Source organism: Hibiscus syriacus, unplaced genomic scaffold (assembly GCF_006381635.1).
Source record: "Hibiscus syriacus cultivar Baekdansim isolate YM2019G1 unplaced genomic scaffold, ASM638163v2 tig00000340_pilon, whole genome shotgun sequence".
NCBI classification, from domain to species: Eukaryota; Viridiplantae; Streptophyta; class Magnoliopsida; order Malvales; family Malvaceae; genus Hibiscus; species Hibiscus syriacus.
In genome coordinates this window covers 4,187,413-4,206,673 of record NW_024061783.1, presented here as the reverse complement: position 1 = coordinate 4,206,673, position 19,261 = coordinate 4,187,413, and the positions used below count along the sequence as shown (strand labels likewise).

The 19,261-nt window shown below is 34.0% G+C and overlaps 2 protein-coding genes across 2 annotated transcripts; both read left to right on the top strand.

Annotated features, from left to right (window-relative positions):
• The first annotated feature begins 22 nt into the window (after positions 1-22).
• Positions 23-1,001, top strand: LOC120199219. Its single transcript, XM_039200381.1, has 3 exons — positions 23-31; positions 218-695; positions 793-1,001. Exons 1-3 carry the CDS (start codon positions 23-25, stop codon positions 999-1,001), a joined length of 696 nt encoding a protein of 231 aa, XP_039056312.1.
• Positions 852-18,482, top strand: LOC120203386 (dnaJ protein homolog). Its single transcript, XM_039203693.1, has 8 exons — positions 852-863; positions 1,478-1,482; positions 16,469-16,666; positions 16,778-16,943; positions 17,168-17,306; positions 17,389-17,665; positions 17,757-17,955; positions 18,042-18,482. Exons 3-8 carry the CDS (start codon positions 16,517-16,519, stop codon positions 18,446-18,448), a joined length of 1,338 nt encoding a protein of 445 aa, XP_039059624.1. The 5' UTR covers positions 852-863; positions 1,478-1,482; positions 16,469-16,516; the 3' UTR covers positions 18,449-18,482.
• Positions 18,483-19,261: the final 779 nt, after the last annotated feature.

The window sequence follows — 19,261 nt, the reverse complement described above, 5'->3', positions numbered from 1 at the left end:
AAATAGCAACCTTTATTATGTAATGGCCCAGGTATTTTTTTCTCAATTGTTGCTAAACATTTTGGTAGTTGATCTTTGTTATTGAAATTATACAATCAATGAGAAGCAAACGCACACTTCTGTCCCTATCAATGAAACTATGTAGCTTTACAGTAAAGTTGTAAGGAAAACATCCTGCTATAAGTGGTTATCAAACCATGTTTCTTTCTACATTCAGCACTTATTTATTTTTTGCCATGTTTCTTGGGAACTGTGGACTAAGCTTATAGGGTACTGGGGTATTCAGTTAGCTCTACCACAAGACCCTCCCAACCTGCTCAGTTTGTGGGCTGATTTGAGGCCTAATTCTGCTATATGGAAGTTTATTCCAGGGGCTGTTTTTTGGTCAATTTGGAAGCTAAGAAATGAGATTATCTTTGAGAAAGGAAAATTGGACAGAATTTTATTGTTTTTCACTGTTCGTTTAAGATTAGCCAAATGGTTTATAGCAAAGTATCCCCTATGCTCCATTCGGGTAGACTCATTAATTGGTGATCCTTCTTTGGCTGACAAATTTTCTGCTTCTAAGGTTCCGAACAGCATGGTGTACTGCTGGAATCCTCCTCCGGTGGACTTTTTTAAGATGAATGAGGATGGGGCTGTTTGTTGTGTTGGGATGATGGCTGGAATGAGGAATTCTCAGGGATTGGAATCGGGTTATTCTTTTTTATTTCAGAAAATGTCGGTCCTACCACCCCCATTCTAGCAGAATTGAAAGCTATCAAAAAGGCATTGACATTTTTGTTTCTTCAGAATGGGTTTCGAAGGGTAGGCTAATTATCGAAAGCGACTCAAAGCTAGCAGTGGATTGGATCAATAGCCAAGTTTCTGTCCCTCTGTTTCTGTCTAATTTAGTTAAGGAAATTGTGACTTCTGTTTCTCTAAAGCAGGCTATTGTCAGGTGGATTCCTAGGAGTTATAATTGTGAGGCTGACAAGCTAGCGAAAGAGGGAATTGGGTGATTGTTGACGTGGCTTTAGTTGGTTTGTATGCTTTAGAGAAAAGGTGTTTCAGGAGTGTTTTATGTCTTTTGTATCTTGGTGGAGTGTTCTTAAGTTTTATGTAACAGATTAAACTTTAATAAATTGATGTACTCTTTTCCTCCTTCCGCTTGATGGTTCCTAAAATTGATTGAAAATAAATCCTATAGATGCAATCAATGGTACGATACTTCACAAACTATAGAGGAAAAGAAACCATAAAGAATGCTGAGCAATAAGGCAAACAATGCTCTTCCTATCTATCTGATCCAATGTGTAAGCATCTAGCTGATATGATACACATCCAAGAATCAATGTAAAAATTGTTGAGATATTACAAAAAAAAAATCACAATATGATCAGTATGATCTATAAGAAACAGACTGGTCAAATTTGGCATTAATTTCAAGGGAACTCCCTTATCACCACAAAAGAAAGGATATCGCTTAAAAAATTAGATCACAACAGAAGTAGAAGAAAGGGACAATCCTTTCGTGAGCTATTAAAGGTGAAATTCCTCACACAATGAAAGAACCGGATTGTCAATAAACAAAAAATTATTGAATATATAAATCACAAAAGCATCAAAGACAACATGGCTAACCCAGCGTTCAATGGGCGGTCGGTACAATTGAATTGTCAATTTGACTTATGAGATAACTAAAACTCCATAATATATTTGACAGATTTCTGTGCTGCCCAAACACATGACAAGCCTGAATTCTATGTTAACACTCAATTTGAACCCTAATTTCCGAAATTCTACAAAGTAGAAGCATCGAAAAAGTAGAATATAGTACAAAAAAATGGTCACAGAGAAGTGGTTATAAAATGAAGACATTGTCAACCAAGCTTTGAAGTTTCGACCTTGAGTTCAAAAAGAAGAACCTCAGCTAATTCAAAAGGATCGTCACTTTGTTAATGCAAAGTGAAGCAAACATAAACTCCCATCAATCTTCCCACTTCTCACACTCCCTTGCAAATCATCATCAAAAAGCTAGCAAAAATAAAATAAGAACAACAGAATTCATACTTTCCATGTAAAAATTAAATAAAACGGGGAAACCCATAATTTATTTCCATTTTCGTTCATTGATGGATAACCCTTTTCAAGTCCTTCCATTGAAAACGGTCCACATTAAAGTCTAAATTATTGTAAATTACAATAACTACTCCCAATTAGGCTCGATAAAGCAACACATCTCGCAAATTTGCACCGCCGAGCTAGAAACTCAAAAGCCAGTAAACTATGTCAGCATTTTTGCACTCCAAAAGTAAAAAGCTGAAAATGAAGTGACATTACCTTTTTAAGGCGTTGGATTGACGATGATCTACCACTCAATCAATCAGTCAACAGAGTCAAAATCCTAGTTACTTTTTTCCTTCTCTCTACCAATTTTTTTTTCAAATTAAACGAAGGAATCAGCATACAGAAGAAATGGGATTCTCATATTTTTTTCTTTCTTTATTTGATTGAATTTGTGAGGACTATAATCGGCTAAAGCGCGCCGTGGAAGGGGGCGTGGGAGTGAGGGAGTGTGAGTGCGTGTGTGGGGGTAAAAGTTAAAAAACAACTAAAACTGTCGGAGGGACGGCGTCGTTTTACAATTATTACTTATTGGTATAGTCGTTTTCAAGCGTGGCAACGAAGGGAGGTCATCACGGGAAGGGACGTGTGTCCCCTCGCTCGCTCTCTAAAATTCTAAAATTTGTAACGCCACTACTAACTACCCTGCATCATACCATTTTCTTTTTACTAACTACCCTGCAGCATACCATTTTCTTTTTATTTTCTTCTTCTTAGGTTTAGATAAACTAAAAGTAAAATATTTTTAAGATAAATTATGCGCTTAGAATCTAAATTATTAATTTGATTTTTTTAGTATTTAAATTTTTATTTTTTTAAAAATCATACGTAATTATTTATTGTTTCCTTTTAGTGTCTTATTAAAAAATTAATGTTAAACTTTAAAAAAATTGAAATTTTAGGTATTAAAACGGACTAAAACTAATAGTTTAGGTACTAAACGTATAAATTTTTTAATGACAGTGTACTAAAATGAAACAAAATTAAACATTAGGTATGATTTTAAAAAAATTAAAATTTAGGTACCAAAATGGACCAAAACTAATAATTTATATATTAAATACATAATTTATCTTATTTTTTATTGTTTAAATAGATGTTTAATTTTTAATTTCAAATTCATTAAGTGTCTCATACATTAGAGGACAAATTATTTTTTAGAGATATGAAGTTCGAGTAATTATATTTTATAGGGTATATACACTATCAATAACTAATAAATATTTTGAATAGATACTACTTAAAGATATATAATTATATTTAACCGGATAAACATGATCAAACATGTACAAGATATTAGATACTATTATATAATTTTTATGAATAATCTAAGTTGATTATAAGGTAATACATGTTCAGAATTTTCTTAACATATTAACAACGTACATACACCTTGTAGACGTAGTTACTCGAGCTCAAAATCTTTTCGAAGAATATCATTTATTTTACCACTGAAATCATTTAATGAATACGTTACTATATAAATTTTAATATATTAATTATATTTTCGTACAAATACATTATGGTATCTATACGTACTCTAAATAAACGTTAAAAATGACATTTATCTTAATAATGTCCAAGATCCATGAAATCAAGATTCTCTTTATGGTTTAAGTTGAGAAAATTTATTAACAAACACATTTTTTTTTCTGTTGCCTCTTGCCATATCCAGTGTGAACACCTATCCAAGGAAAGAATCCTACTAATGGATGTAATTAGGAAGGATTTGGTTGTAATTCCTTGATTTAGGGGATTTGTCATTAATTGGGCAAATCATAGCCGTTGATGTAAAATGATCTAGGCCATTGATTGAGAGGAAGCTCAACTAAATAGAGAGCTCTCCTCATTTGTAATCACCCAATCACCCAATTCCATTCTTCTCTTTGTGAGAGAGTAATAAAGCTCTGAGGCATTTGCTCTATTCTTTCTGAGTTCTTAGTTTCTTTGTTCTTGTTGCCTAGCTCGGTGGCCAAGAGTAGCCACCTTCGTGTTAGCACTTCCACACGATAGTCCGACCTTGTCGGCATTCTAAAGCTTCCGCAATCCGAAGCCTTGAGGGCTTGGTTCCAACCTTTGTGAGTTTGCACACTCACTTAGCTTGGGTAAGGCTTACTTAGTCGCCGATTAAGACCGAGGAGCGTCTAAAGCGTCTAAGGCCGCACGACCCGTCAGACCTTGACTATGATATTCCGACGGTGTGAGGCGTCGAAGTTCTGGGGGCGTGACAAGTGCTCGTGGGTTAAATTTTTCATTTTCGTTTTTTGGTATTTCTTTAGGTTATGAATTTTAGGTATGCTAAGAGTACTCCTTTTCATTCTCTTAAAATTTGTTTTTTTTTTTTATGTAAGATTAAATTTAATTTTTTTTTAAAAAAAAGAGAAATTTGATCAAAAATGACGAAGATTTGAAAGAAATGATGAAAAAAATAATAAATGTTGCAATCAAATGCAATTTTGTGAAGTCATGTTTTGGAATATTGGGGGAAAGATAATTCGAGAAAAAAAAATGAAAAATGTTTGGTGGAAAAACGATGAACACAAAGAAAGGCTAAATTAGGGGGAAAGGATGAGAAAATTAATCGGAGAAATAGAGTATTTTCAAGGTTAATTAAGAAAATAAAGTGATTTGTATAATAATTAATAGGGGATAAACTTCGGCAATAATCTCATTTGATTTTGGTCATCGTTTTTTAATTAAGTGCACTTGATATTTTACGTTATCGATCTGTTCGGTTTAAGTTAATCAGTCAATATCCATTGATTCATTAAAGAAAGTATTGTGTGACAACTAATTTTTTTTTTTAAATAGCATGTATCCTCTTCTTCTTTTCCTTCTACCATAATAACATGCTAGTTCGGAAAATAATGAGTTATGCAATATATATATATATATGAGCATATAAGTTCACACTCCAAGCAGGTGTCGCAATTGATACCAACACTCCAGAAAGAAATTGGTCACAAACCTCATGACCAATTTTTGTTCAACCATTGTTACAGGCTGTAGGACAGTGCCTCCTAATTTCCTTTTGGGACTAGTAATTTTCACACCTTTAACCGAGGCTCTCCACATAAAGGAATCAAAGAAATTTTGTAACCACCATTTTTATATTTTATTATTAAAAAATGATATAATATTATAGTAGTTGGGGTTATAAAACCCAACTTTGACTTGTAAAACGGGGAGGATTTTGGCCCCCCAAAAATATTGGAAAGAAATCAGAGGTAGTCTCCTTTTTTTACTTGGTTTTCCTTGCTGTTTTTTTAAGAAAAAAGGGGCTTGGTTTTCTTTTGAGAGGAAGAGGAGTGGAGAGTGTCGGCCATCGCCAGCGTCGAGCATCGTCGTTGGTCGGGGTGTTGTGGCCGGCGCCGGTGTTGGGTTGGTTTTATGCCTCTCGGCAACGTGGAAGGGGGTGGAAGAAAGAAAGGAAAGAACGTAGAGAGAGTAAGAAAAGGGGGAGAGTCCGGTCGTTTAACTCCTTTGATCGGCCCTCCTTCGGTCATGGTCGGAGTTGCTGGTTAGAGTAGGATGGTTACCGGCCCGGTGGTCGGCGTTCGGTTCAGAGCCCTGAAAAGGGTTTGTTCGTGAGACAGAAATAAAACTAGTTTCATTTTTGAGTAAATTACGCTAAAGTCTCTAGACCTTTAGCTTGTTCTTACCTTTTAGTCACCATTGTTGTAGTCAAATTACGCTCGAGTCTTCCCAGTTTCAGCGGGTTTCACGTTTTGGTCACCATCAGGGAAAAATAACCTTTAAGTCCTCTGTTTTTTAGTCCCTTTTGCACTCTGATCACTTTTTATATTTATTTATTTTGAATATACTTGCTGATTTTACTAATTTTTAATTTGATCACTATTTTGCTTTGTTATCTATTTTAAGTTAACTATTAATTTTTATTTTATTGCATATTAACCACTGACATTTATTTATCACTGATATTTGATACGACCTTGTGGTGATCCGATTCGGGGTATGATCCACATTATTATAGTCCGGACTCTGTTAACATCTAACCTCTAACTTTTTATTTATGTATTTTATTTTATGTTCGATTATTATACGACCTTATGGTGACTTGATCTGGGTATGATCCACCTTATTACGATCCAGATTCTGCTAACATTTCTAACGCTAACCACTAACCGCTAACTTTTCTAACCACTAATTACTAATTGCTAACTTTTTTATTTATTTATTTTATGTTCGAAATATCGTACTGCCTTGCGACGACTCGTCCCTGGGTACGACTCGCATTATTTAAGGTCCGGGTTAAATGTAAAAAATTAAAACTAACATTTTTTATTATTCTTTTATTTTTGTTATTTAATTTTATGCACATTTAAATTTCTGCCCTTTACTTTTTGTTTCTTTAATTTCAGTCCTTTAATTTCATTACTTTAATTTACTATTTTATTTACTTATTATTTATTTTTACCTTTTTTAGTACTTTAATTTTAGTCCTTTATATTTTAATTGTATTTAATATTTGTATACTTTTAATTTAGTCCTTGATCGATCACCTTTTTAGATTTAGTCCATGATCTTTTAATTATTTGATTCATATTTAGTCATTAAATTAAGAGAATTCTTAATTTGGTCATCGTTTTGCTTGAGGTTCCAATTTAATTATTCAAATTACAATATTGATTAAAATTAATTTAAGGTAATAGTAGAACCTCTATTTTAGATACATTTCAATTTAGACCTTTTAATTTAGGGAATATTTTGAGTTGGCCCTCGCTCAAATGCTCAAGGGACCATCTCAATTATTTGATTCGATAATTGATTAAAATCAAATATGATTAATATTAAAACCTACAATTTAGGTTTATGCCCCTAGGTTCTTTAATTTTCATAATTTGACACTTTAAGATAGAGAAAACCTTAATATATCATTAGTTTTATTAGGATTAATTATAAATTGTTTGATTGCATATTGTTTTAAAACATAAGGCAATGTTCACTCATTAGGGAGTCAATAGTATATCTCTTGCAAGTATGCTCAGGGGGTGACTACTGGTGATTCCCGAAATAGGTCGACATCTTTTTCAAGACTGCATCATGATTTTCTAAAATTGAGGCAATGTCCGGTTATTGGGCACAATAGTTGATCTCCCGCATTCATGCTAGGGGCGAATGCTATTGGCTTTAATAAACGAATACACTTTTCAAACTTTGCATCCGTAATGATTTTTAAATTAAATAAAGTTTGAACTCAAAATTTTCGATTCTAAATATAGGGTAATCAACTAGGTACCAATTTTTGGGCACTTGTGGGGTGCTAATCCTTCCCCACACAATCGACTCCTGAACCTGATTTTTGGATTTTCGCAGACCCTAAAACTTGGTATTTTGATAAAAATAAAATGTTTTATTAAAATCACCCGATTTTTATGGTGTTCCAATCACACCTTAAATGAATGGTGGCGACTCCTCACATTTCAAAACATTTTCAAAGAAAAAACCCTTAAGTAGGTACGAGTTTTCCCCGCCAAGGCGAAAACGGTGTCGACAAATTTCCACTACATTTATCTTCCATTTGTTTGGGTTTCATTAAGAATATGAATTCTTATGAAAAAAAATAATGAAGGTAAAACAATAAAGTGGTGGCAATGTCGGAGATAAAAGTTGAGAGTGGAGGAAATATCACTGCACTCGTATTTCGACAAGGTTACTTGGTATGTGTTTTGCTTTAATGTAGCATATATATAAAAGTGACCACTCAATTATAGTTAAGAATCATTTTAACCATCGATGTTTTAATTTGATCAAACATACCATTCAACTATTTAAATGTTTCAATCAAGCCATTGACCGTTAACTTTTAACGATGGAGGTGATGTGGCAATTAAAATTTAACCGAGAAAATGATGTCTTAGTTAATATTTTTGGTATAATTACATATTTGGTCATTGTTACTTACATAAGATGTCAATTTGATCTTAATTTTAATTAAATTCAATAAATTTAAGGCTAAACTATACTAGAGACCCATTAAGTATAGCCTCTTTTCATTTTGATAAATTTAAGAGATCATATCTCAAGACATTTTACCGATACGGTAACAATATTAAATTGGGTTATTTTAAATTATTGTGAATATTTTAAATTTTTTTAATTAATTTATATTTTAATTCATACATTATTTATTTTTAATTCGTTTTTGCATATATAAGACTTTCAATCTTTTAATTACCAAATTTTAACATTGAATATTTTAATTTGTCACAGAAATGCCACGACCTCTTCAAGAGATTGAAGCTAACTCGTTCAGAGTTAATCTACAAGATAGGTGGTGTGACTGTGGATTTTATCAAGCTCTGAAGTATACATGCTCTCATGTCATAGCAGCTTTGTCTTATACCCGTCAAGACTATAACCATTTTGTGGATCCGTATACCGACTTACAACCATATTTAAGGTATGTGAATTTGAGTTCCCCTGATAGGTAATGAGAAAGACCTAGATGAGGTTCAAAATTGGCTTCAAATTTTACCAGATTCGTCCTTATTAAGGGAGGTAGGTCGTCCAAAATCCACTCGAATTCATTTTGATATGGATATTCGAGAGACGTCCAAAGAAAACAAAAGATAAGAACATTATAGAAACCTAGGTCACAATAGAAAAAATATTCATCTCTTTTATTATTACATAACCGTTGAGCATCACATTATAGTTGTAGTTTATGAAATCTCAGTTTGTGTTATTTCATTTTCGTTTACTTTCAATTAATGTCATTTGAGCATCAACAAGTAATAGGCTACTCAAGTGAAAATAAATAAAAACATTACAAACTAAATAGTAAAAACAATTAAATAGAAACATTAAATACAAATGTTACAATTCAAATAATTAAATAATAACAACATTAAGAAACAAAATAAATAAGAAGTCCATAATTCAATATATTTTTTGATAAACAAAGAAAATTAGATGAAAACATTATAAACAAAACAAGTCTGCCGATGTCTGCGTCTTGAATGTGTTCTACAGGGCGGCAACTGTCTATTTTGATAAGGGTTTCTTCATATAACTTGCTCTTCCTCATCACTCTTATCATCATCAGCAGCAACAGTGGTAGATACATTTAGTTGATGATGGACGAATGACAATGTAACACCTTCATAGAATAAGGACCCTTGAGGTGTATGACTAACCATCTCACCACTCATAGAAACCGTAAAAACTGCGAAAACATCGACATCGATGATTGTGATCCATATTGAACCGGAGGTGTCTGTGTTTATGGTGAATCACCACCCGTCAAATAAGCAGCATATGAAGCCCACATTGGATCTATAAACATGCCAATATAATATCCACCAGGAGGTGTCATAAAACCCCACGGTGGTGGCATCTTAACCGGTTATGGTGGCATCTGAACCGACTGTGGTGGCATCTGAAATGACTGCGGTGCCATCTGAAATTGAAGCGGTGCCATCTGAAATGGCTGTGGTGTACTCATGTATAGTAGAAGGTTGGGAATGTAAATCGGTGTAAACGATAGTTACTGTGATGGTTTTGATGCTACAACTGAAGACAAGTCGAAAGCATCTGCTCTTCATCCACGGGTCGAGGGACAATGATATTGTGACGGTGGACTCTTTTCTCGACGCCAATAAATGCTCTTGCCTTATGCTTCCTCGAAAAGTAAGAATTCTTCCTGTTCGTATTGAACCACTCATAATTATCACCCACAACCAAATAATGATCCACATAAATTGGCTCTCTAGGGGAAATGCGTCTACGTCGATCCTCCCAGATCATTATCCACTCGCTATGCTTCAGCATCCAGTTGACATCATTTTTGCCCCGCCTATCAACGTTATGCATATTGTCAAGATTCTTAGGTGCTTCGGAATGTGTTATACAAAACCAAATTGGCGAAGCACGCGATCAATAAGATGCCAATCGACAATAGCATAATATATCAAAGGGACAATCACCATCCATACATCTAATGAGTCACTCAAGTTAGGTGGATGCAAAGCCTCATTCCTTGAGTAGAATAAGGAGCCCATTCAAACTAAAACAAATATATATAATTCTTATCAAAATAATATTCTAATTATATAACAATAATTAAAGGTAAATAATAAAATTTAAATACATACCTCTGTACCAACCTTCCGATCAATGAGTAGCCGAATTTCTTCCAATTCATCTAGAATATCACGAAGATTTTTCCTTGTACATAACCACCTATTCAATGTAAAAAAATTGTTAGGATTTTACTGAAGCCCGAATCGATAACCGAAAGGGTTCGCCAAGAGGGATCGAGTCAGTTTTTGTGTTTAGGGAGTAAGGAGATTGAAAGATAGAAAATTGCATAGCGATTTATAGTGGTTCGACTTCTCAACCAAGTCTACATCCATTACCTTAGCTCTTTACCAAGTATTTTCCAACAAATTCACTAATTTGTTCTTTCTTTTTATAGGACTGTAACAAACCAATTATCGGGTCAGGGACCAAAATGTAAGAGCTTTTAAATTCAGTGGTTGAATTAGAATAATGTGATAATTCAATGATTTATGGAGGAATTTGGTGTTGGGTATTATAAGAAATATGGATGTTTTATAAAGGCAAAATGGACTTTTCTTGATAAATGATAATTATCTTATATAATTAGGTGTTATACACGTGGAATGGTATTCTGGAAGCTTTTTCTTTTTTCTTTCCTTCTCCTCTTTGCCGTGCACCTCTCCATACAAGGTAAGAGTATGAAAGTTGTAGTTTCTTTAATTTTTAATTTGGTTATGGAAGTTTGGATGTTATATAAGCTAAAGGAAAGCTTATATGGCATTAAAACAACAAGATGAGTATTTTAGAGAAGGATTTGTAAAATGGGGTTTTAGATGAAATTTTGTTATGGATGAGTTTTTGAAGTTTGAGTAAGATTTTTGACTTGTCAATAGACTAATTAAAAGATTAGGAGTGTTAGAATTGGGTAATAACATGTTTGAATGTTGAGTATGATTTGAAGATTCAAGTGTTTAAATTAGAATTTGGGATGTTTGAGAGTTATAAATATGTACAAGTTGGTTTGAAGGTATAAATGTGAGTTTATAAACTCAGAGTATATGTTTAAGAAAGTTTTTGGGTGGATTTTAGGTGATTTTCGGGTTGATAATGACCATTATGGACCTAGTGAATCAGTACTCTTAGGAGAATTACCGATACCTCATGAGTTGAACATGCGTATTTAGAACGGGGTGAATCGGTACATTGAGGATTGTATCGATACCCTCAAAATATCGATTTCCATTTGTGTATCAGTACACTGAGGAGTGTATCGATACCCTTGCAAATTTGAATGCAATTTCGGTATCGGTACATGTGTAGGTACCGATACCCCCCAAGTATGAAATAAAATATAGGGTTCTTGTATATCAAGTTATTATGATTCGATATTATTGAGATGAGACTGATATTGATTCTAGATTGTTTGTGTAGTGACTGAACGCAAGTGAATTTCTGGTCAACTTGTCATTTCGAATATCAACTTGAAAATATTTGGATTAGACTTTAGTGAGGCAAAGGTGAGTATAACTTTCTTTTTTCGTAATAGAATTGAGGAAGGCTTGCGATAAGCCAACCTCATTATTTTCGATCGAAAACTTTATATTTATTTTATGATCTATTTCAATGTTTTATGAAATTTCCATTTTTACAAACTATGTGTTATGAACCTTGACAAGTGAATATGAACTTCGAATCAGTGAAATGTGAATATACTTTATGCCATAAAAAGCTATGTGAATAAGAAACACTTTGAATAAGGATTGAACCTAATTATGTGATTATAAGCCCAATGTATATGTATGAGGATTTGAGGTATAGTTGGCATGCCAAGAGTCAAGAGTCCATGTGGTCATTCGGGATAATTATGTGGTCATCCGGGACAAATATGTGGCACTTCGGTGCAACCCTATGTGGCACTTCGGTGCAAGTTATGTGGTTATTCGGGATAATTATGTGACACTTCGGTCCAAATTACGAGCTGTGGTGACATCATTAGTGCACAACCTCATAGTACTCAAATACCTAGATTTCTCAGTAGTATACCTTGGGCACTTGGAACAAAGACATACAAAATATAATTATTCATAAGTATATCTTTGATATAGAAATTAAGAAGCTCATCGAAAAACGATTGAATAAAACAAATAAGACTTCTGTTAATAAGTTAGCACTATTAGTATTGCCTCACTAAGTCATCGACTTAGCGTGTTTTCTCTCACGTGTAGGTTTAAAGAAAGCTGATTAGTGATTTAGGGTTAAGGATAGCATACGTTTATGAAGATTAGATCAGTACAAATTAAATGTAGGTTGTTGCTTATTTTGTAAACTGTTGGCATGTATTGTACGTTTAATTTGAAATGCTCTGATCGATTTTATAAACTTGTATAATTTTGTATTGAGAAAATATCCTCAGTGACCAAAAATCCCAGATAATATACGATTTTGACCAACTTTTTTTGGATTTGCAAAAATGACCAACAAAATCGCAATGCGATCTCTAATTCGCATTGCGATCTCCACTATCGCAAATTCGCGTTGCATTTCGCGTTGCGATAGTCTACAGTTGTCGTTGCGATTTTCCAAATTCGCAGTTGTCGTTGCGATTTTCCAAATTCGTTGCGATTTTCCAAATTCGTTGCGATAGTCTACAGTTGTCGTTGCGATTTTCCAAATTCGTTGTGATAGTTAAAAAAAAAGATTTTGTTTCTTAAGAATTTTCTCTAAAAAGATAGTATCCGCGCAGACGTGTCGAAGACACGTATTACCACGACCACGACCCGAGACGAGACGGACGGCGGCGGCGGCGCACGAGAGTCCCCCTTGTTCTCTATCACTCAACAAGAAAGTGGGAAAGCCAAGCCTTAAATACCATTCCCAATAGTGTTTCCAATACTATGTGGGATTTGAGCATTACCAACACTTGTTCCCAATACTATGTGGGATTGAGCCTTAAATAGTGATATTATTTTTGAATGTTTTGCTTAAAATTGTAATAATCGTGATTGATTGTAGATTGACTTTTAATTATGACATATTTAATCGTATAATACTAATGCAATTGGTTGCTGATTCTGTTGTTTTAAGGTGCATGATTGTTAATTGTTTCCTGAATAATCACATAGTATTGGAAACAAGTGTTGGTAATGCTCAATCCCACATAGTATTGGAAACACTATTGGGAATGGTATTTAAGGCTTGGCTTTCCCACTTTCTTGTTGAGTGATAGAGAACAAGGGGACTCTCGCGCGTCGTCGCCTCCGTTCGTCTCGGGTCGGGTCATGGTCGTGGTCGTGGTCGTGGTCGTGGTAATACGTGTCTTCGACATGTCCGAGCGGATACTATCTTTTTAGAGAAAATTCTCAAGAAACAAAATCTTTTTTTTAACTATCACAACGAATTTGGAAAATCGCAACGACAACTGTAGACTATCGCAACGCGAAATGGAAAATCGCAATGTGATTTTCAACTATCGCAACGTGAAATAGAAAATCGCAACGCGAAATGGAAAATCGCAACGCGATTTTCAACTATCGCAACGCGAAATGGAAAATCGCAACGCGATTTTCAACTATCGCAACGAGAAATGCAACGCGAATTTGCGATAGTGGAGATCGCAATGCGAATTAGAGATCGCATTGCGATTTTGTTGGTCATTTTCGCAAATCCAAAAAAAGTTGGTCAAAATCGTATATTATTTAGGATTTTTTGTCACTGAGGTTATTTTCTCTTTTGTATTTTGTAAACTCTTACTTTTGGGTTATCTATGTAAATTATTATAATTTTATGTGAAATGATTTTATATTTGGAATGGTAATATTTTCTTTATCCTTGATTGGACAATAATTTTTAAAATTATGCCTATTTGTGAATTTTGTACATTTGAAAAGTCAAATGTAATACCTCGGATTCGTATCTGGGTCGAGTACGGGTCAGGGTGTTACAAGGACAAAGAGATAACCTTTACAACTCCCTAGTTTTTCACGGGCTAAACTAGAACCTTTTCCCTAGCTTTTAGCAAGCTCAGCTAGAACCAAAACCCCTTTACAATGAAAGAAAATATAAACAAGAAAACCTCTCTAAGGTAGGTTTTACAAGAATTAAGCTCACAAGAACATAATATTTACAAGAGAAAGATGAAATAAGATTGAAAAACTCTTCTCTTGTGTTTGATTGCTTTGATAGTTGTTCTCTCTCTTCTTTAAGTGTCATCAGCTTGTTTTTATAGCTTGAAATGAGTTTGAAGTCGTATCTAACCGTTGGGGATTAATTTTCTGCAAAATAAGGTTGTCCAGAATAGGAAGTATCGGTACTCCTTCATAGGGTATCGGTACTACCTTTGTTAATTTCAAATTTAACTAGCCGTTGCTAGCCGTCGGAGCCTTGTAGTATCGATACTGCCTAAGGGGTATCGGTACTACTTTGTACTATGGTATCGATACCCTTGCATGGTATCGGTACCCATTTTGCATTCGATGTTTTAAGCCTTCAAGGTAGTATCGGTACTACCTTGATGGTATCGACACTACATTTGCCTAAGGTATCGATACTACATATATGGTATCGATACCCATTCATGTGGTATCGATACTGCAAAAAACAATATCAGTACTACTTGTAATTTTTGCTCAATTCATCTTTTAAATGGACTTTGAATTATTTTTGAAATCTTTTAAAACTTTGAATAAATTCAATTCAAGTCCAAAAATATTTTGCCATAAATTGTTATATCAAAATATAATTCAACAAAAATATTTCATCATATACTACAAAAATCATATATATACGAACTCAATATTGAAATTACCTCAACAATAATGGAAAGACTATCGTGTTATTCACGACTGAGCATAAAAAAAGGCATGTGATACCACACTCATGATTGGAGAAGAAAGAGACATTTGCCGATAGCATTTTTTCAATAATCAGTTGTCTGACACATTTCTCTATAGAGAGATATCAAAATTGCGGAGCCCCAACTAAGTCCGTCGGCAACGTGAAAATCTTCAAGGTGACGCAACCACATACAATGAACTTGGTTATGAGATTTATCGGGCATCAACATCCCTCATATGAGTTGTAATATTCAAGTCCGAGAAAATATTTTAGTCTGTTCCTCGGAACAGTCTTCACTTAAATGTTTAAAATTTGTAGCCAACCATGATAACGATATTCGACCACCGATGAAATTAGGAGGGATACCTCCAAGACACTCATCACATAAGAAATGCCAATTACCATCTGCCATACCAGAAATAACATCTCCATCTACCAAAAGCCCCAAATATATGGAAACATCCTCCGGCGTAATAGTGCACCCCCCACACAGAAGATAAAATGTGGGTGTCTCTGGTCTCCACCTCTCAATCAATGCAGAAATAAAGTTGGATTCAAGTTACAGTGCCCTTCATATTTTTCTATGTAACTGAATTCAGCCTCAGCTAAATACGGCCAGACACAACTCGATATCTCTAACTTAGTGTTACGAATAAATGGATCTAATATACAATCATTCCCCTAATTAAATAAATAATATACAAATTAAAATATAAACTAATACTAAAAAAATAAATAAAACATCCACAATAATTAAAATAACACAATTTAAAATTGTTATCGTATCAGCAAAATGATCTGAGATATAATTCCCATCTAAAATCAGCAACCCACCTTCCATTTTATAATTATAAAAATTAATAAGAAAATTAGTAAATTAAATAATAAACTATTAAATGATTATAATATAATAAAAAAATTATAGTTTCTAAAAACGATAGCAAAACTTACTTAAAGCTTGATACAAGAATTAATAAAGATGAGAATAAATTTTTTTTAATGTGGTTTGAGTGTTATATGAGAATGTATTTATAGGATGAGGGAGGGGGAGGGGAACATGTGGTAATTTAAGCCATGTGTCAAATTCTTCGTTTTCACCATGACAACAGCTCGAACAGAATCCCAGGAAGATGCGTTTCATGATTTATGTTTTTCATTCACGTTTGAAAGGTGTATATCCTAAAACGCGTTTTATTATCGTTTTGTCAAAAGAGGTGCTAGATTAATAATATCTGAAGAGAACAGATAATTATTGATTATTTATGTAATTTTTGGGTAAAAACGCCCTAGAATTACATATGTTATTATTTATTTTATTTTTTCTCCCCCTTCTTCGCAAAGGCAAAGAAAGAATCAGAGAGGGTAGATAATTCTAGAGCCTTCTTTATTTACCCTAATATCAATATCCCTTTCTTATAAATTGTCCCCAACTCCCTATTCGTTTTCTTCAAGCCATTTCATCGATTCTTTTCTCTTTTTGCTATTTCCGGACCTTCCCCTTTCTCCAAGGAAAAAAAATTTGAATTAGAGGTTAAAACTAGAAAGATCAAAGATGTTTGGAAGAGCACCTAAGAAGAGTAATAACACCAGGTACTATGAGATTCTGGGTGTTTCGAAGGACGCATCCCAGGATGATTTGAAGAAGGCATATAAGAAAGCCGCCATCAAAAACCATCCAGACAAAGGCGGTGATCCTGAAAAAGTATAGTATTTGTGTTTATTTTAGAATTTTCGGGTTTTTTATTGAATATTGGTGGAATGATTTTATTGCTAATTTCTCTTTTTTTTTCTGGGGTTTTGTTTGATTGGTTAGTTTAAAGAGTTGGCTCAAGCTTATGAGGTATTGAGCGATCCTGAGAAACGTGAGATTTATGATCAGTACGGCGAGGATGCACTCAAGGAAGGAATGGTCGGCGGAGCCGGCGCCCATGACCCGTTTGACATCTTCTCCTCCTTCTTTGGCGGTAGCCCGTTTGGCGGTAAGCGATTTAATTGGATTCAAAATCGTAGTTAATTTGTTGGATGATTTTCGATTCATTATCCATTGCAATCAAAATTTGTTATGTGATCATGTTATTTTAGATAACGTAAGATTATTTGATTGCTTAATGAACCTGATGAAAGGGATTTGAGAATCTTTGTTGAAACTAAATTTAGGGTAATTGGGATAATGTTGAATCATGGTGTTATTGTTGATGATTAGGTGGTAGCAGTCGAGGAAGAAGACAGAGAAGGGGAGAGGATGTAGTTCATCCTCTTAAAGTCTCACTAGAGGACCTCTACCTTGGAACTTCGAAGAAACTCTCTCTTTCCCGCAATGTAATATGCTCGAAATGCAATGGGTGAGTTCATGTTTTGGTTGTTCATATCGTTTTGTGAATTTCTGGTTGAGTACGCTTATAACGTGTTATTTATTCATGACAGCAAGGGCTCGAAATCTGGAGCTTCAATGCAGTGCCCCGGTTGCCAGGGTTCTGGTATGAAGGTTTCAATTAGGCACCTTGGTCCTTCCATGATCCAGCAAATGCAACACCCTTGCAACGAGTGTAAGGGTACCGGTGAAACGATCAATGAAAAGGATCGCTGCCCTCAGTGCAAGGGTGATAAGGTTGTGCAGGAGAAGAAAGTTTTGGAAGTCTTTGTAGAGAAGGGTATGCAGAATGGACAGAAGGTTACATTCCCAGGCGAAGCTGACGAGGCGGTATGTATTGTGATGAATGTAAATAGAAGTACAATTTAGTGTATGCACTTGGTTTCTTGATTAATCTGTTTGTGTTCGGTGTGTTTTGCAGCCTGATACCGTTACCGGGGACATAGTCTTTGTTCTTCAGCAGAAGGACCACCCAAAGTTCAAGAGAAAGGGCGAAGATCTTTTCGTGGAGCACACATTGTCTCTTACCGAGGCTTTGTGTGGCTTCCAGTTTGTAATCACCCATCTCGATGGGAGACAGCTTCTAATCAAGTCGAACCCTGGGGAGGTTGTGAAGCCTGGTAAGTGATATGAAATTTGTAGATTCATTGTCAACGCTTTCTTCTACATATTGCTTGATTAGTAACTTGTGAAACTTGTTTTTCAGATTCCTTCAAGGCAATCAATGATGAGGGAATGCCATTATACCAGAGGCCATTCATGAAGGGCAAGATGTACATTCACTTCACTGTCGAATTCCCTGATTCTCTTAGCGCCGATCAGGTTAAGGCACTCGAGGCTATTCTGCCACCGAAACCGACATGTCAGCTGACCGATATGGAGTTAGACGAGTGCGAGGAGACCACTCTATATGATGTTAACTTTGAAGAGGAGATGAGGAGGAAGCAGCAGCGCAGGAAGCTTATGATGAAGACGAGGATATGCCTGGTGGTGCTCAAAGGGTGCAATGTGCTCAGCAGTGATGATGGAGAAAAAAAGTTGGAGGATTCCGAAAGTATTCATGTTCCTAAGAGTATTGAAAGTTTAGTAGAAAGAAGATTTTGTACTGTATGAACTACGTTTTTGCTATTAAATTGGGAAAAGAATAGCTAATAAGCCCGAGTTTGCTATCTTTAATAATCCTTTTTTATTTAATTTAAGGGTAAAATATGCAAATAGTATCTTGATGTTTCATTATTTGATTGATTAAGAATAATGCAAATACTCGGTTTTTTCAGAAGAAATTGGTTGTACAGGTATTAAATCATTTAGCATAAAACTAAAATGATAAATTACAATTAATCCAAACAGAAAACAGAAGTTAATATCAATATCACCAGAAAATATGCAAGCAGTGATAAATTACTATAAATAATGATGATGAACAATGAATAATAGCACCAGCTAAGAAGATTTTTAAGTTTCATAGTAATTATTTTATTTAAGCAATTAGTGAAGTGATTACATTTAATTGAAAGAAAGAAAATTAGAATTATCGACGAACAAGAGACTCAAATAAAAAAAAACAAAAGGAAAAAGAAACTCATAAAAAATGCATGTCATAACTTACAAAAGAAAAATGCATGTTTTTCATATTTTTTTAGTATTTGATTGACTTAAAATATTTTTTTATCTAATTTTTTTTCTATAAAATGTTTTACGATCTAATTTTTTTAAAATGGATTTTTTTAATTTTTCATTTTAAACCATAAAAATATATAAAAAATATTATTTTATATTTTTATATTCAAAAAAAAATTATCAATATAATATTTTAGTAATGTTTATTATTTAAAATAGTAAATTATATAATTATTTTAAACATATTTATTAATAATTTAATAATATTATATTTTTAATATAATAACAATACACTCAATTATAATA

Bases quoted from the DNA above. Each gene is read 5' to 3' on its own strand.
- LOC120199219 (XM_039200381.1), top strand. The intron at 696-792 runs GTTATTCTTTTT...TTGTTTCTTCAG, and splicing joins TTCTCAGGGATTGGAATCGG to AATGGGTTTCGAAGGGTAGG.
- LOC120203386 (XM_039203693.1), top strand. From the start codon at position 16,517: ATGTTTGGAAGAGCACCTAAGAAGAGTAATAACACCAGGTACTATGAG. The intron at 16,667-16,777 runs GTATAGTATTTG...TTGATTGGTTAG, and splicing joins AAGGCGGTGATCCTGAAAAA to TTTAAAGAGTTGGCTCAAGC. The intron at 16,944-17,167 runs GTAAGCGATTTA...GTTGATGATTAG, and splicing joins TGGCGGTAGCCCGTTTGGCG to GTGGTAGCAGTCGAGGAAGA.